General features: G+C 48.1%; 5 protein-coding genes across 5 annotated transcripts; 3 read left to right on the forward strand and 2 right to left on the reverse strand.

The window, feature by feature from the left end:
- Nucleotides 1-4: 4 nt before the first annotated feature.
- Nucleotides 5-3,880, forward strand: LOC131208622 (putative defense protein Hdd11-like). Its single transcript, XM_058201422.1, has 4 exons — nt 5-149; nt 2,767-2,980; nt 3,045-3,175; nt 3,564-3,880. The coding sequence occupies exons 2-4, from the start codon at nt 2,773-2,775 to the stop codon at nt 3,726-3,728; spliced, it is 504 nt and encodes a 167-aa protein (XP_058057405.1). The 5' UTR covers nt 5-149; nt 2,767-2,772; the 3' UTR covers nt 3,729-3,880.
- Nucleotides 3,881-3,944: 64 nt separating this feature from the next.
- LOC131208621 (uncharacterized) lies at nt 3,945-6,083 on the reverse strand. The gene is made up of 3 exons (XM_058201421.1): nt 5,991-6,083; nt 5,392-5,927; nt 3,945-5,239 (listed from the first exon to the last, which is right to left on the reverse strand). Exons 2-3 carry the CDS (start codon nt 5,921-5,923, stop codon nt 4,410-4,412), a joined length of 1,362 nt encoding a protein of 453 aa, XP_058057404.1. The 5' UTR covers nt 5,924-5,927; nt 5,991-6,083; the 3' UTR covers nt 3,945-4,409.
- Nucleotides 6,084-6,708: 625 nt separating this feature from the next.
- Nucleotides 6,709-7,817, forward strand: LOC131208909 (ATP synthase mitochondrial F1 complex assembly factor 2). The gene is made up of 4 exons (XM_058201848.1): nt 6,709-6,825; nt 6,884-7,080; nt 7,149-7,259; nt 7,327-7,817. Exons 1-4 carry the CDS (start codon nt 6,750-6,752, stop codon nt 7,756-7,758), a joined length of 816 nt encoding a protein of 271 aa, XP_058057831.1. The 5' UTR covers nt 6,709-6,749; the 3' UTR covers nt 7,759-7,817.
- Nucleotides 7,818-7,839: 22 nt separating this feature from the next.
- Nucleotides 7,840-10,493, reverse strand: LOC131208910 (conserved oligomeric Golgi complex subunit 4). Its single transcript, XM_058201849.1, has 5 exons — nt 10,363-10,493; nt 10,105-10,302; nt 9,197-10,027; nt 7,977-9,115; nt 7,840-7,902 (listed from the first exon to the last, which is right to left on the reverse strand). Exons 1-5 carry the CDS (start codon nt 10,450-10,452, stop codon nt 7,860-7,862), a joined length of 2,301 nt encoding a protein of 766 aa, XP_058057832.1. The 5' UTR covers nt 10,453-10,493; the 3' UTR covers nt 7,840-7,859.
- A 420-nt stretch (nt 10,494-10,913) lies between these two features.
- LOC131210460 (uncharacterized) lies at nt 10,914-12,828 on the forward strand. Its single transcript, XM_058203715.1, has 2 exons — nt 10,914-11,277; nt 11,336-12,828. Exons 1-2 carry the CDS (start codon nt 10,914-10,916, stop codon nt 12,826-12,828), a joined length of 1,857 nt encoding a protein of 618 aa, XP_058059698.1.
- Nucleotides 12,829-15,930: the final 3,102 nt, after the last annotated feature.

Below are 15,930 nucleotides of genomic sequence, written 5' to 3' on the forward strand. Positions count from 1 at the left end.
CGCGAGTTTCAATACGCGTTTTGAGTTCGATTCGAGAGGATCAATTCAAAGGGGTGCTTTGCGAGTTCGTCTACGGATTGTCCTTTTGTAACTTTTGCTGCTGTTTTTTGTGTTTGTGAATTTTTTTTTACCGTTTCTACCTAACACTGGTAAGTTTGTTACGATCATTGCTTGTGACCGGACCGGAAATTTGGCAAAAAGGCCTTCAAAGTAAAGTTTTGGTAACCGTCACAGAAAAAGGGCAAAGAATGACCCCGTGTTACGGAAACCGCTGAAGTGACACAAGTAAATCGGATCGGAACCCGTGAGCCATTTTGTGCGGGTAGATTGCTTCAATGACCTTTGGCGAGTTTCTAAACAAGAGAAGAGTTAGCACAGCACAAAGTTCGCCACAGTACGTTACAGTTTCCTTTTCCTGGGGTTTTTTAGTTTTACTTATGTAGCCCGTAGGGTCTTCGCACATGGTTCAGATAACTGCCAGTAGTTAGCAAGCAGCGTCGAGCGTCACGATTCACAACAACGAGTGAACCATGCGAACCATTGTTTCTTCGTTCCCATAACGTACATAATGCCAGGAGAGGAAAGTAATTTAATAAAACCTTGTGGTAGAGGATGCAGTCATTCAACAGAACCGGAAAGCTATGTTCCCGCATTCAAACGTATGCTAATTTGCAATTCCGTTTGAATGTGAGGCTAATATCCATCTGTAGAAATTGTGCTTAAATGTAATTTTTTTTTTCATTACAAAGTCATTAGAAACGAGCTACAATTTGTTAAATTTAATGTTCCTCCTTTGTAGCACCATTAACAATGTGTTAATTACACTGAATGAAGCAATTATTATAACAAGCTCAGCTGCGCGATCAACTGTTTCAGAAAATCACTTCCACTTGTCGGGGAATGCATTTGCAATCAAACCGCTTCCTTGTCGGTCATCACGAAGCTATCGCCCGACAAATGGTGGCAACCGGTCACCTCCATCTTGGCCATGCGCCGCCAATGACTTGCAGCTTCCTGACTGGTGCGAAACAAAGCTGTTAACCTTCGCGGGGATTCATTAATTCATGCAATCCCTTGCATTTAGCGAAGAGGTTGCTATCATGACGTACAACCGTTTCATAAATTTGGGCACGATCAGTGTGATGCGATCGCCAGCCTCCACGAAGTGTTGTCCACCGGCGACGACGCTGTTTTGCGGGTTGCGAAATTGACAAACGATTTTCGGTCACCGCCACGGTCTGTCTCCAGCTATATAATTTGAAGGTTTTCCGGTTCGGCGTACGCAATCCGTCTTCAGTGTCACCCGCTCGCTGAATGGCCGAAAGAAAACCGACCACATAAAATAAATGTTAGTTGCCTTGCCCTTCTGCCTCGCTGGAACTCATGCTGTTTTGTATCCACGTTGCTAGTGGTCCGCTTGATGATGGATTATATTGCAGATGGGGGAATTGGCAAACAGTGGGTCTAAAATCTCCGTTGAAGGATTGCGTTCGTGGGCAGAAAAAGTTTTGTTACTTACTTATCCTCGTGACCTTCTTGCCTTCCAGATTGTATTTATTTATAAAAAAATGCTTTTGTTGAAACGAAACAATACTGAACTGTTGATCGTACGGAGCAATTAATTCTAAAATATTTGAGGCCCTTCGTTTGCGCTCGATCGGTTCGTTACGGTAGAGGTAACATCGAATGTCGGATAGGTTTTTATCCCTTCCTTTGGGCAAAGGTCTTTTTAAATTTAATCTTGGCAACACCAAAAACCTGTTCAACTTGAATCTCTTTTCGCGTTGGGCTGTGCTTCTGGGTTTTTTTACGCGTGTAACCAAATCTCCCTTCGTTGGTCCTCCGTAACATGCCGTCCTCATTACAAGTGGTGAATGACCGCAGGTACGCAACGCTACTAATGAACAGCGATCTACGATTTCAAGGTCTCCCGAAATTGCCATAGCCAAGCCACTTCATCCCACCCGGCCGTAGGCGAAGTGATTGATTTCTTGATTCTAGGTTCTAGATGAAGCAGATTCTGTTTGCCTCTAGCTCTTGGGCTCTTTGCAGGCGCCGCAAGTATGAGAACGGAAATGTACACGACGGGCCTACGATGAGATAGGTAGTCCCTATAACAGTCCGCATAGTGACGGCAATCACGCCGTAGGTTATGTGATTATGTATTCGCAGGTCAGCATTGACCCAAAAGTCGCTGGAACCAGTTGTGGCCAGCTGTCACGGCGGTGCCAATCTGGTGTCTGATACCTGCTGCTGTCCGCCTTTTATGTTAATTTGTAGTTGTACAGCATCCTATGCTCGCCTACATAATGACATCGCGAGAACCGGTTGACCGGGGCTCCGGCTGCGGCCATCGATATCGGACATCATCGTCGTCCCGTCCCCGATGTCGCTTTTAATGGTGACCATCTGTCTTTTGTTTCACTTTCGTTTGCCATCTCGTCTGTAGTAACTCGTAAAATGCAGTGAATGCATTCCACTTCATGGTACTCCAAAACTGGTAAGGTTTTCGCACGATTTGGGTCTTTTTATTTGATCATAAACCCCCAAGGTGATCGACAAAAAATAGTTCGATGTTATCCAATAGCGCTTAGCCTCTGTAGCGCTGATTTGATTTGATGACGAATGAGGGCAATAAACTACTTTCGCGATCACAACGAGTCTTCAAACTTTCTCGATTCCGCCGATAATTATACGACAACGATTGGAGTCGACATAATTATTTCAAACACTAACAGCCAATGCTGTACTTCAATCGTTACATAGTGAAAAATGGCTTACCGTTTTGCGTGCATTATGCTGACCGTGGCCATGTGCGCCTCGCCTGCGTTGAGCTACTCAACTGGAGCACCCGACGGAGCCTGCGGTGACATGGTTCCGCAGCATCATACCGAACCGCAAAAATCGGCTGCCCCATACACGATCGTTTTGTCGAAGAAGGAAATCCGAGCGAATGAAGGTGTCACGATCACCGTGAAGGGTAAGGCAACGTGTGTTCCTTTCCTTGACTGCCAACATCCGGACTAACGTACTTGTTGTTCCAGGTAACAGTGCGAAAGATACCATCAAGGGTCTGCTGTGCCAAACGCGTGTTGGAGACACACCGGTCGGACATTTTGACGTGCCACCAAACAACAACTTCGTCCAGAAACTGGACTGCGGTAATTCGAAGGCGGTAAGTGCTGTATAGCAGTTTCCCTGTCTCCATCGCTCAGTTTGTACAATCTGGGTGGCTTTATGCACGATTGAATTGGCGCATTAACATCGTCGTGATCAACTAGCAACGGTATCGCCGTGATCGGCAACACGGAGAGGTGTCTACAGCGGTTTTAAATTAGCAACCAACGACGGACCCCCGGCGACGGCTTGAATTACCATAAAATCCCCGTGTTCTAATCGGCTTTGCGGCGCAAATCGAACCTTTCACTTCTTCGCGGACGAGATCCGATCGTACATTGACACCTCTAGGACTTGCCCACTACAATTTACTACATTGCCCCTCCTAGAATAGCAGTGAACAGAGTGTGATCTGGTGTTTTTCTCATTTCCGTTTCTTTTTGCAGTCCGCCATTACGCATAAGAAGATTACGAACCCACCGAATGCCATCAGCTTTAACTGGATTGCTCCGCGTGATTTGAGCGAGCAGGCTCGCGTCTACTGCACGATCGCCTTGAACGGTGGTGTTTTCTGGGTGAAGCACTCGTCCGACTTCCTCAAGGTGAACTAATCGCCTCTTTGGTCCGGATAGTGGGGATCCAGGATCGACGAAGCTTTGCTTTGACCGAAAACTTTGACATTAGTATTTAGCGACAATAGCTGGACGAATGTTCAATTCATACGTTTTATCCAAATGACAATAAATCGCCATCGACACTGTAACTTTCGAGGGTCAGCAAACCCCCATCTCGCAAATCCTGTAACCGAAAGAAACATTGCATGAACATTGTACGTTTTATTGAAAATTGTATAGTTCCGAGGTACATTAGCACTCACTATAGTGAAAACATTTGTATAGAAATAAATTCGTGATGTAAGATTCTCAGTTTTCCCTTTGTTTAGGTAGATTCTTGTGTAGAGCTTAAACCCTCAACATAAGCGCATGTAAATAATCCGTATGTGCTATACTTGGCATTAGCCACTAATTCAAATGCTTCTTTTGTATAAAGTTTTTCCAAAACTTAAAAAATACATAAAGAGTTGTAATGAAATGTGCAGCCACAAAAATGGCATCGTGGATCTTCTCATAATCGTAAGGATCGGTCTTCAAATGGCACCGTTAGGTTGTACATTATTCTAAACTGGATTGAAATGGTAAACCAATACCAAAAGATTGGGGAGCAAAACACGCCCTTATAAAGATAGTTACGATGGCCATAGACATAAAATTGTACTTCAAAATGTTGCTTCCTTACGATCGCTTCCGTTTGATGATTGACAAATATCCGTTGTTGTAGAAGAACTCTTCCGGGCTATCGATAGTTTCGTAATTTTTTAACGGTATGCCACCACGGAAAGGATTCACTAGCCCACGCTTAATTACCGTCACTTGCTCACGGCAGCCCGTTGCACGTGCTTCACTCATCATCACCGTGAGATCTTCGAGCGCTTCGTTGTGAGTGTACGACGTGAACATTATTGGCACGTTGGGAATGTCGAGCAGAAGCTGGATCGTTATGGGCCACGTATCGTTCGGGAATCCCCGGTTTTCGTGAAATCCGCAGTTGAAAATTGCAATTAGATGCGGATCACCGAGCGCAACATTCGGCGCTAGCTGGTGATATACATTGGGGTAATAGTTGAGCTTCACGTGTCGCCCATCGTCGTAATTCAGCGTGCATTCACCAATTTTAAACAGCTGCGGACCGATGAAGTGCAACGTGATCTTCCGCAACTTTGGGACATACAAGAAGAGCGCGGCACAGTGGACTTTAGTGAACCACAAGATTTCTCGTTTTGCACCGACAATGAAGACATTCAGTGTGTCCTGTATCTCCTCGGCCACATTTGTAGCCCGTAGCGTGTATAGGATGCTACCGACATAATTGAACTCCTCGGCGATTTTAATATTCTCCACTTCCTGGTTTGGCTCCAGAGGATCGCCGTTGACTGCGCTGGGGTTTGTTACGGTTCGCCGTAGGGTTTTACTCGCCAACTCGAACGCGTTGGATGGCAACGCCTTCAGATCGTCTTCGTCAAGGGCCGTGATACTTGACCCATCGTGATCGATTGCAGCACACTCTGGAACGTTCGAAAGAGTACATGATTTATTCGACAGATACTTTCAATTTGCTTCTTTTTTGGCAATGTTTATCTTCTGTTGCTCTCTGTAACAATACCACACCGGTCACAGGAATCGATACCAGTCAACGTGCACGGGGTTTCCTACTTACTGTTATCCACCATGGAAGAAATTCGGTACGCGTTGCACCATTGCGCATGGTTATCTCTGTCCTCTTCCAGGTGCACCTTGCTGCAATAAGCAACCTGCTTACAGTCGTCACAAAACATCAGCCGTTCCCGGTGATACTCGAAGCAAACTTTACACGCCACAGTAAACTTCAGCATTTCAGCCTCGTGATGGAACAACGGTCGTTTTAAATGGTTTTCTAAGATAAACATCAGGCAAGTGACGATTTTGTGCTTCTCGTTGCCGCTCAGCCGTTCGTGAAAACGAGCCGGAACAACGGCAAGAATGTGGTCAACCATAGCACTGCGCACCACGCGCAGCACAGCCTGGCAGAATTCGGAATGTATGGGCTTGTCTAACGCTTGGTGTTCCGGGCTACAATAGACGGCCAGTTGGCAAGTGCACACAATGCTCGTTTTGGGTGGTCTTGGGTGGAAGCCGTCTAGCGCGAAGCACACGTTGCACCGGGTGGGGTTGTACATGTCGTAGATTATTTTATCGTGGGCTTTCGCCATGGCACTGGAATATTTTGCAAATATAAGAACTTTGATTTTCAATCCGTGTGGGGCGTGTTGCACGTACCAGAGTGTTTGTGGCCAGTCCGTTCTGGCGCCGAATCCCGCAGTACTAACGAAAACAATCGAACTGTCATCCGATATGGTGTCAAGCTTTGATGATTTCTGATGATGATGATGAAGTAAAGGAAGGGAATTTTGAGCTGATTTCTAAATTCTAATTTAACTAAAGATCTATAGCATCAACTTCCGAAATATCGATTTTAAAAAAGGTACACCAACGTTATTGCTTTATCCTATTTGCCATATTTTAAACCAGTTTCACGCATGGTAATGTGTCAAACGTTCGTTACCCGTGCAAGAAATTTATTTGACAACTAATACGACCGAGCTAGACTTTCAATCAAGATTCTGACCCAGCTTGCCTAGATTTTCATACATTTTAGGTGTACGAAATGGGATTTTTCTGTCGTTTGTGAAATCAGTCTAGTTTAGAAATTTATCAGTAGTTGTCAGCACGGCACGGACTTCGTTCTCGTCTGATTGAAGTTTTTGCCCAAGGACTCTAGTTTCGCCACATAAGAACTAAGTGGGATCGATATGTGAATTCGAATATTGCATATTGTATGTCTATTGTTTGTGTAAAGTTATTAAGAACCGAACATGTTACATAGTTTTGTGATCCTTTGAAACCGAAGCCGAAATTGCACACACTTTTCTTGGTCGGCCTTTTCTTGTTCCTTTCTTGCCTTTATTCGTAACAAAAGCAACCGGTTGTCAATAGACGATTCCTGAATTTACATAAGCAAACCAATAGGCGGTCGAAATGTTGCGTTCGTGCCTTTCGAAAGTTTTACGGATTGCGCCACGGCCGAAATTGCAAAACAGTATACGAAATTATGGTGGGTAAAAATCGTTGACAGAGAAACAGACACTGTCTAACAACATCTTTTCTTTCAGCCGCACCACCAAAGCGGTTCTACCGAAATACTGGCGTCATCTCGAGCAATGGGCGATATGAAATTACACTCGACAGCCGGAAGCTAAAAACTCCCAAAGGACAACCGTTCTACGTCGAAAGCGAACCGCTGGCCATTGCCATCGCCACCGAGTGGGACGCACAGAAGGAAGTGGTTGATCGATCGACGATGCATTTGGTAGGCAAATAGGCGGTGCGTCTGTTCATAAGGTTCTTATTCCGATTGTTTCTCCGTTTCGGCGATAGACCGCCTTAAGCAGCACGTTCATCGACAACCCCAACAGCATTCAGAAGCACGATATGGTGAATTACTTGGTGAACTACATGACCACCGACACGATACTCTTTCACTCAAGCGTAAGATCGGAATGTCGCATTCAATGGTATCCTTTCATAGCATATGCTTTTCATAAACTTTTCGCAGCAAGAACCGGAGCTAAAAAAGCTGCAAGTTCAGGAGTGGGATCCCATCATCGAGTGGTGCAACAAACGGTACGAAATCAACCTCGCCTCAACGGACTCCCTGACCGTGCCAACGTTTGCGCCGGGGATGGCCATGAACGTGGGACGATACTTTGCCTCCTACAACACGGCTGCCCTGCACGGATTCGTGTTTGCCGTCGATACGATCAAATCGATCATTCTAACGATGGCCTGTGCCGATCGTCATTTGACGACGGAGCGAGCAGTGCAGCTGGCTCGCCTCGAGGAAGAATTTCAGCAAGGCCATTGGGGTAAGGTGGAGTGGGCCCACGATGTCCAGCGGCTCGACTCCCAATCGAGACTGTCCGCGGCTCTACTGTACATTTACTTCAACTCTAGTAACGCATTCGTCAAGCAGAAGGTTTCGCTTTGAACGCTCAATGTGGAAGGTTCTATTCGGCGATAATTCCATACTTTGAACAAAGATCAGTTTAAAATTAATACACTTTTCGTTGCCTATTTGTTTATTAGCAGTTAAAGTTTCAGCTTTTTTATGTCCTCCATTTTGAAATCGATTCTGCAAAAGAAAAACGAAACACGGAAAGGATGAATACGTTGGCCCGGTGCAATTGGAGTTTCTCGGCTTCTTACCTTAGCGCTAGTATCGAGCGTACTTCGTTGGCCGTCAACCGCCAGCTGGCCGACGATGACTCCCAGTACTCAGGCAACTCGGAAACAGTCTCCAGATTTAGGATGGTGCCCATCTGCAGAAGCTTTGCCAGCTTGTCCCTTACCGACCACGATGTGGCCCCGGTAAGAAATGTGGCCAACGCTCGTACCTCCTGATCCAACACCAACCCTCCGAGCCGGTTGAACGTCGTCTTCTTGATTGCGCGCTCCATCCGTGCGGTAATTTCGCTCGTGATGATACTAACGAGGGCATCGTAATTGCGTACCGTGAGTGCTACCTTAAACGAATTCAGCAACCCGTCGATCTGCACGATCAGGAACTGGGCGAACGTTTCGCCCGCTTCGTACGTGGCCAGCTCTTCCTCGGTCAGATTGTGGTTGTGCGTAACGAACTGATCCACCCAGGGGTGTATCCGGGGCTTGATGGCTGACGAACGCAGCTGCTGGAAGCCAAAATCGATCAACGTCTTCAGCGAATCGCCTACGGCTCGCAATCCGCCAAGACAACTGTCCAGCTTTTCCTTCTCGCGTCCACTTATGCCAGGGAGTGTTCCCTCTATTTCTTCGCCCATCATTTTGCACAGCGTTTCGATGAACTCGGTCGACATGTCCGCGTTGTTGAGGGCTGCCACGAATCGGCCCCGCGCCTGATCCGCATCGCTCGTCTGTAGCCGTCCATGCTGCAGTGAGCTTTGGAATGCGTTATACGCTTGCGCAAGATCGAGATAACCCGTGGGATAGCCCGCTTTCAGCGGTGACTTGAGGGCCCGCATGAAGTCCTCCTCGAGGCAGCTGGCCGCATTGTTGAGCACCGCGCACACCCCGTCCAGCGATTGGGTGCCGTTCGATCGACGAATGCACTTGCGCACGATGAAAAATACATCGTCCAACATGCTCGAGCATTGCTGACCGTCCTCGAGACTGTCGAGTGCGATCGCCTTCAAGACGCTTTCCTCCATAAAGTAGCGCTCGAACTGCAGGTATGTGCTAAGCAGCTCCTGCATTTGGGTATTGAGACGCGACTTTTGCAGCAACATGTTCAGTTCCGCCAGTCGCTCTTCCTTAACCGAGGCATCAAGAGAGCTTTTCTCTAAGTCGTTCTGGGAGGTAGAAAATTTTACAAACATTACTTTTTATCAGACCGATTCATACTTGAATGCACGATTTCTTGTGCCACTTACAGTACACCGACGTTTGATGAACTTTACGTACAGCTCAGCCCGTGAATGCATAATCGTGATCTCTCCGATGAGGCTGTCGATATCCTTGGCGTTCAGCTTGTCCATGGATCCACCACCACCGGATGCTTTCCTGTAGTGGCCCATTGCCGAGCTGTTGCCCGCACCCTTGATGTAGTCGTTAATCTGCGCGATCCTTCGCCCCGTTTGTCGATTTCGGTTAAACTCCTGCACACACTTTGTCACTTCGTCGTCACACTCCCGCTGCAAGACGCGACAGATCTGCACCAAACGACCCGGCCCGTAGCAGTTTTCGATGATGGCCTGATTTACTTCGATCACGCGGGCAATATTTTCCAATAAGATCGTTAACGTATCAGCGTACGCCACGGCCGTGCGCTTCTCCGCTTTAGCAATGTCCATCGATGAGCGGAGCTCTTTTGTCGCCTTTGCCTGCAGTTTGCCGCAGATGTAGGTGATAAACTTCTCCAGGCCCTCGTCGTGCATGCCGAGTAGGGGAAAGATTTTGAAAAATCGCTCCACCGACGCCAGATCGTCCTTTTTGACAGCCTCGTCAAACTTCTGGTTCACCATCTGCCGGATCTGTATCGTCGCTTTCTCGAGCGTCGAGACCGCCTTGCTGACCGACGTTATCGAGCCGCTCACATCGTCGGCGGTCTTCTGAAGGAGAGTTTTATCCATCGAAAGAAAGCGGTTCACGTGGGCAGCGCCCTGCTCAAAGTCTTCCTCCCGGATCGCACTCATAACGCCCTGGCTACAAAGCTGCAAGTCGATCAAATCGTGCACCCGCTGCTGGCACTCCGATACGCGACTCTGAAGATGGAATTTAGATAAGTTAAACACTCGCCATCAAATACGCCACGCTCTTTAGATTGATCCCTTCTACTCACTCGTGCCTCGTCCAGTCGCCTAACTTTGGCGCTCACACTTTCAGCCAGCGAAGCCGTGTGGTTGATCATTTCCGAAAGATGTTGACTCTTCTCCGACACTAGGGTAAGGCTGCAGAGGGCAACACCGATGCCACGCATCTTGGCCTCCAGCTGACACTGCTGCGAAAGAATCTCCTCCAGTCGTGTATCGATTTGTTTCTAGAACAAAACGAGTGGCGTGAATTGCAAACTCAATAAACATCCATTGGTAAGCCGAACCTCCTTGTCCGATATCCTTTCGCATACATCGTCGATACCTTCCGGGGTGGTGATGTCACTAACCGACACGAATTCATCTAGTTTTATCATTTTACAACCAACTCTTTCACTGGTTAAGGCAAACTTGATTATTACACCAATTGTTTACCAATTAGAAATCAAAGAATAAAATGATTTGTTGGCAAGCTGTCAAATTTGAGGTGGCGAAAAGAAACTTCAAACTCGTCAGCTGTTTTGCCTAATCGGTGGATTTCTACTTAAATACGGCTGATAAAAGGAAAAGGGGATTATTTAACCATCAAATATGCTTTTCATACAATTTTTATGCAAATCTGCAATGTATATGCAATTGGCGGAGTTTAACTTAAAATTAAGCGCCACCTTGCTTCTGCTCATGAAATGTACGCTGCTGAAGGGTTTTGTTTGTTTGGTTTTACTTGACGTTTCCCACGCGACTTTCATCACAACAGCTCGCCGGTCGGCGATTATCGAACAGGCCGGGAAGACCATAATTTTTACTTTTCTCGATAGTGTTATGTTAGTATTCAATCATGTTCAAGTGGATACAAGCAGTGCCGAGAAAGTGTGGATTATTGCACACGAGGTCAATATTCGTAGGTGTCTCTCCAGAAGGGCATGGAGTGGGTCCGTTGCGTCGAGCGTTCCGCGTTGATGACGACTTACCGCTGGAACCGCTCGATGATTCTATTTGGCCAAAAGAGAAACTAAAGTCACGAATGAAAGCGCTCTTAAACTGTAGCGATGTGCAATCGGAAATGCTGTACAAAGCGAACAAGAAAGCACTGCGTGTGTTCGCCCCAAAGCTGCTAACGGATAACATTGACCTGCTGCGAGAACATGGCGTGGACGAAAAGTATATCTACGAGGATCCCAAAGTCCTCTCAGTACAGACAAGTAATGCGCTTCCAAAGGAGGGTTTCTTCGAGCACTACTAACACCTTTCCGTTTGTAGGTGAGCTAAGGGATAAGATAAAACTACTCAAAGAAATGCCGGGCGTTACACAGTTTACCGTACTGGCACCGTTTCTCAGATTACCGACCACGGCTATCGAAAAGATGGTGACAAATGCCCGAGCAGAAACTATTGAAGATGGCAACCGGTTGAACTATGTGAGCAAAAAAACCAACACCGAAGTCGGTCAGGTCGTAAAGTTTTTCGCTTCAAATATTCGCGTGTACCGCATCGCGGTGAATAAATTCATCACCAACCTAAACATCTGCCTAGACCATCTAGAACCGGCCGATGTGGTGCGACACCTTTCGGTGTTGGCTTATGCGCCCAAATCGATTCGGGAGCGCCTGAATGCGCTCCAAAATTCCCCACTCCAGAAGATCAAACCGTGGATGGTCCGCGTACCGGATATTGCACTCGGCAAGTCGTTTGAAGCCGTGATCGAGAAGGGTAAGCAGCCGGAGTTTAAAGACGCCGTTACCTGTGTTTGGTTCGAAACATTTGTCATCAAGCGAACGGAAACGCTGCTCGGCTGTTCGGAGGAAACGGCACGCGAAATCTACAGCCGATGCAAGGGGGCTGTTTCGCAGGTCGAGAACATGGAGCTGCTGCTCGAGAAGCGCATAACGGCGGAGGCGATCCACAAACATGCAACCATTTTGAACTCGCGGCGGGTCGATTTACAACAGAAGGTAACCTATCTGGAGGGATTGAAGTGTCTGCGCGACCTAAACGATGTGATACCGCTGTGTGCGCTGGCCGTGTACCAATTGAAGAAGATCGTTCACAACCTCAACAACGATCAGCTAGAGTCGGACAGTACGAATAGGATCTACTATTTCGCCGATTGCACCGGTCTGGCTGCGGACGATGTGACGGCCCAGTTCGCTCGGCGAACGTTCATGTTCCGCATACCGAGGGAAAGTTTCGTGGACAATATGCAACTATTCATGCAACACATGAACCCCGAAGACATACTGGCCGATCTGTGGGCGTTCAAGTACTCGCCCGCCATAGTCGCCGAACGGATCGCGCGAGCGAAGCAGGTGCGCGGCAAAAAGTTAATGCCATGGATGGTGCGCTGTCCGGACGTGGTGCTCGAGAAGTCACTTTTGCTGACGAAGGAGAATGGTGACCTGTTGGGCGAGAACGAAACGATTGTCGAGTACTTTTGCAAACGGTTAGGCGTTAGCAGAGAGGTGGCCAACGCGATCATCATCAAGGTGCCCTCGGTACGCAATGTGCGCATTACGAAGGTGAAGAAAGTGATCGATTACTTGTTGGAAGAGCTGGACTATACGCCGCAGGACATTGCGCTCAATCCCCGCATCCTGATGCACAGTCTGCAGACGACAAAGAAACGAATGGAACAGCTGATGGCCCTTGGCTGTCGCCCGAAATCGTTGATCATTGTGTGCAAGAGCCAGCGACAGTACGACATGTTTGTGAAGGACTGGGTCACGGCCAAGCAACGGATGGAACAATTCGGCTAGAAAAGGGTATAGCACGTAAAATCGAAAATAAAGTGTATTTATTGTTTAAGGGCAAACGAGTAAACAAATAGTAATATACGACGGAATGCTGATAAGAATTGCACACATGCTTGTAGAAGACGAACTAAACCAAACAGCAAGATTGAATAGCAGCAAATTGAAGAACAATTCAACAATTCGGAAACAAATTTGCAGTGTTGAGAATATTTCCGAATCGCACTAGCCGCAGGGACAATTTGTCCGTAATGGCGAAAATTCGAGCTCGAAAATGTGCTCGAGTAAATCAGCTGTCGAGAAAAAGGGAAAACTTGATTTCGTTTAGAACATGTTTGACATTTAGAACGAGTTAGAACACTTAATTTAGTTGCCCGTGTTTATCATTCTTTTCCTGCTGCTCTATCCATTGAAAAGCAAAGAGTAGCGCCTCGTGTCGTCCGCGAGAAAATTGTACTATATAGCCTAAGTGTAGTGCGTAGTGTTTTACTTAGTTACGGTAGATATTTAGGCAGGATAAAGGATACAACTGGTAACACTCTGCAGCAGAAGACAGTGTGCGTGCAGGGCGAAGAAGAGCACGACGGAAAGGAAAACAACGCGACAACAGAGCCACGGGAAATCTTCCTTCGCCGTTCGCTACGGTAAGTTGTTTCGCTGGCTGGCTGAGGTAATCTCCCGTCAAAGTTTCGTACCCTCATCGTCTTCCGTCCGAGAAGAACGGTTCACGGTTTAGTTAGTGCGGGTGGTGGCCGTCCTTCGATGACCAATCGATGCGTTGGAAGCGTACTTTTCCAACCTCGCACAGGTAGTGTCCAGTGCGAACGTCGCCAACAGTGAGTTTTCGGGAGGGGAATCGCACTTTTGCTGAAACGCCATAGCTGCGCGTCTTTGTTGTGTACGACATTCATTTGGCATGACGACACACGCCGGAACCTGCGGGCCAAGGGGAATCATAACAAATTCGCGCATCGAAAGGTGCAGAACAGAAACAACACACGATAAGGGCCAGGAATAGGAAGTGACGTAAACCCGGGGGTAAGTTAGATAGCGGGGATGCACATTAGGTGTTGTTGTTTTTGTGGCCGATGATGGATCGCCAACCCTGTGTTGCGGTTGAAGGTTAACTCGCCCTCTGTGTAAGTGTTGCACATCAGAGTTGGATTGGATGTTGTGAAGAGTTTGCCTTTTCGCCGTTGTTTCCACCGTGCGGCGCGCGGAACGGGTTCATTTTCTCCATCCAGATTGTGTTTCATTTTGGGCCAACGGCGGGGACGAAGCGGGTCGTCTTGCCGTCGATCCTGACCCACGCAGTAAGAGCTAGTAATTATTGGAGGAAAATAGATGGTGCGTTTCTCAAGTGTGCGTCTCGTGCGTGTTGTGATAGGTGTGTGCGTGGTTGCTGCGACTGTCCGCTGTGTGCTTGTTGTGTATACCTGTTCACCTTTTTGCTCTCGTGAATGGGAGCGCAGTAGGCAGAGGCAGTGTTTAGAGCCATTTCTCGGGCACAGAAAATAGAACCGATGCACACGCCTAGCCCTGTCTCGCTTTGGCAGCGGGGAACGAAAAGGGCTGCCTTCGAACTGTCATTCTCGTGCGCCCTCCTTTCCTCATTCAGCACGCCTCCCTACACCTCCGTGTGCCTGCCTGGTCTATGGCCGCCGTCGTGAAAGAGAGTCAATGTTTACAAATACAAACGCTTTCGTCCTCGGGGCCAGCCCTCTCGTTAAAGGGCCCGGTTTCGGTTAAAGGTAAATGGAATAAAGGGAAAAAAACTAGCCTGAAAGGAAGGTGCGGATGATACGCGGACACACGGCGTCAGGCTGGTCCGTCAAACAGTCCCCTTTCTTCGGTCTCGTTCGGCCAATCATATGTTCCGCGATCGTGCGATTCGTTTCCCTTTCGCTGCTGATCGCGTGTATCAGTGAGTGTGCCTGTATGCGAGTGTGCCACGCGAGTGCGATTGGTGGTGATCGCGCGTGTGATCGCCACGGGCAAATTGTTCCAAACACGTACACGCGAACCCGCTGGTGTGTAGTGGCCCTTTATTCTTGTTTTTTTTTGCACTACCATCCAGTCCGAACAAAGAGATTGGGACGAGTTCATTCGCCGCCTTCTATGTGTATGGTGGTTTCGCGCTGTGCCTGTGTGCCGCGCGGAAATGTTTTGCGTCAGTGCGCTGCCTCTCGTCGGCGGGTGTTGCGTGTGTTCGCGCGAACGACGTTCGACCGTTTCTGCTTTCTGGGTTCTACTCGTTGAAAGTGTCAAACAGGAAAATGTATTGCAAAAAACAAAGGATAACGGAAAGAATGACGCGATAAATAGCTCCTCTAGTCGGTCGAGTTGCTTTCACTGTGTTTACTTTCGGATTCGCTCCCAGTTCCGATTGTCACCATGACTCGGTATGCGGATGGTACGGAAACAACAACACAACAAAAACCACATTCACGTTTGTGTGCGGGGTGTGACTTTCGCAAGGATAATGGGACAATCGCGTGTCAGTTCTTGTGGCTGCTGGTGCGTGCAGCCGCTTGCTATCATACGAAATCGACCATCGAAGATGATGATGAGAGAAGGAGAAAGCAGATGGAAGACGGTTTGTGCACGGGAACGGTGAACAGTTGGGCACCCTCCTCACCCGACAACGTGGCCAATCGTTACAGGGACTGAAGACCTGGTGATTCACGAGTTCTTCTTTGCCATGCCAATGGCAGTCACCAACAGTAGCAACCGGTCAGCTCCCCACGCCACGCTCGTGCCGCGATTTTGCATCACATTCTGGTGCACGTGCATGCTCCCTCGCGATGCACACCGATCGGTTGGGCTGCCTATTGCTTCTGTTCCATCGGCCGGGGTAACCGACGGCCGGGCGCTCCCCCAAATCCGAGTTTTAGAACTGCACCACTGGGTGTTTATTGCAGCGATTTGCTGGCGGGCAGCTGATGTAATGGGTCGATAATACTGAAATCGATTTGCAGTAGCCGTTTGCCAATGGCCGAGGCCGAGCTACCCAAACGACGCAGCGAAGCGACAGGGTGAGCAAAGTGGGAGGACACGCATGGCCTTATCCCTCGCCGTGGTTGGCCGCGCGAACGGCGTGCGGTTCGC

The sequence above is a fragment of the Anopheles bellator genome, chromosome 2 (assembly GCF_943735745.2).
Source record: "Anopheles bellator chromosome 2, idAnoBellAS_SP24_06.2, whole genome shotgun sequence".
NCBI lineage: Eukaryota > Metazoa > Arthropoda > Insecta > Diptera > Culicidae > Anopheles > Anopheles bellator.

Coding starts and splice junctions, on each gene's coding strand:
- LOC131208621 (XM_058201421.1), bottom strand. CDS start 5,923: ATGGCGAAAGCCCACGATAAAATAATCTACGACATGTACAACCCCACC. Junction 5,240..5,391: donor TTCTTCCATGGTGGATAACA/GTAAGTAGGAAA, acceptor CGAACGTTCCAG/AGTGTGCTGCAATCGATCAC.
- LOC131208622 (XM_058201422.1), top strand. CDS start 2,773: ATGGCTTACCGTTTTGCGTGCATTATGCTGACCGTGGCCATGTGCGCC. Junction 2,981..3,044: donor TGTCACGATCACCGTGAAGG/GTAAGGCAACGT, acceptor TTGTTGTTCCAG/GTAACAGTGCGAAAGATACC. Junction 3,176..3,563: donor ACTGCGGTAATTCGAAGGCG/GTAAGTGCTGTA, acceptor TTCTTTTTGCAG/TCCGCCATTACGCATAAGAA.
- LOC131210460 (XM_058203715.1), top strand. CDS start 10,914: ATGTTCAAGTGGATACAAGCAGTGCCGAGAAAGTGTGGATTATTGCAC. Junction 11,278..11,335: donor AGTCCTCTCAGTACAGACAA/GTAATGCGCTTC, acceptor TTCCGTTTGTAG/GTGAGCTAAGGGATAAGATA.
- LOC131208909 (XM_058201848.1), top strand. CDS start 6,750: ATGTTGCGTTCGTGCCTTTCGAAAGTTTTACGGATTGCGCCACGGCCG. Junction 6,826..6,883: donor AAACAGTATACGAAATTATG/GTGGGTAAAAAT, acceptor CTTTTCTTTCAG/CCGCACCACCAAAGCGGTTC. Junction 7,081..7,148: donor ATCGATCGACGATGCATTTG/GTAGGCAAATAG, acceptor TTTCGGCGATAG/ACCGCCTTAAGCAGCACGTT.
- LOC131208910 (XM_058201849.1), bottom strand. CDS start 10,452: ATGATAAAACTAGATGAATTCGTGTCGGTTAGTGACATCACCACCCCG. Junction 10,303..10,362: donor AAAGGATATCGGACAAGGAG/GTTCGGCTTACC, acceptor GTTTTGTTCTAG/AAACAAATCGATACACGACT. Junction 7,903..7,976: donor CGCTCGATACTAGCGCTAAG/GTAAGAAGCCGA, acceptor TTTCTTTTGCAG/AATCGATTTCAAAATGGAGG.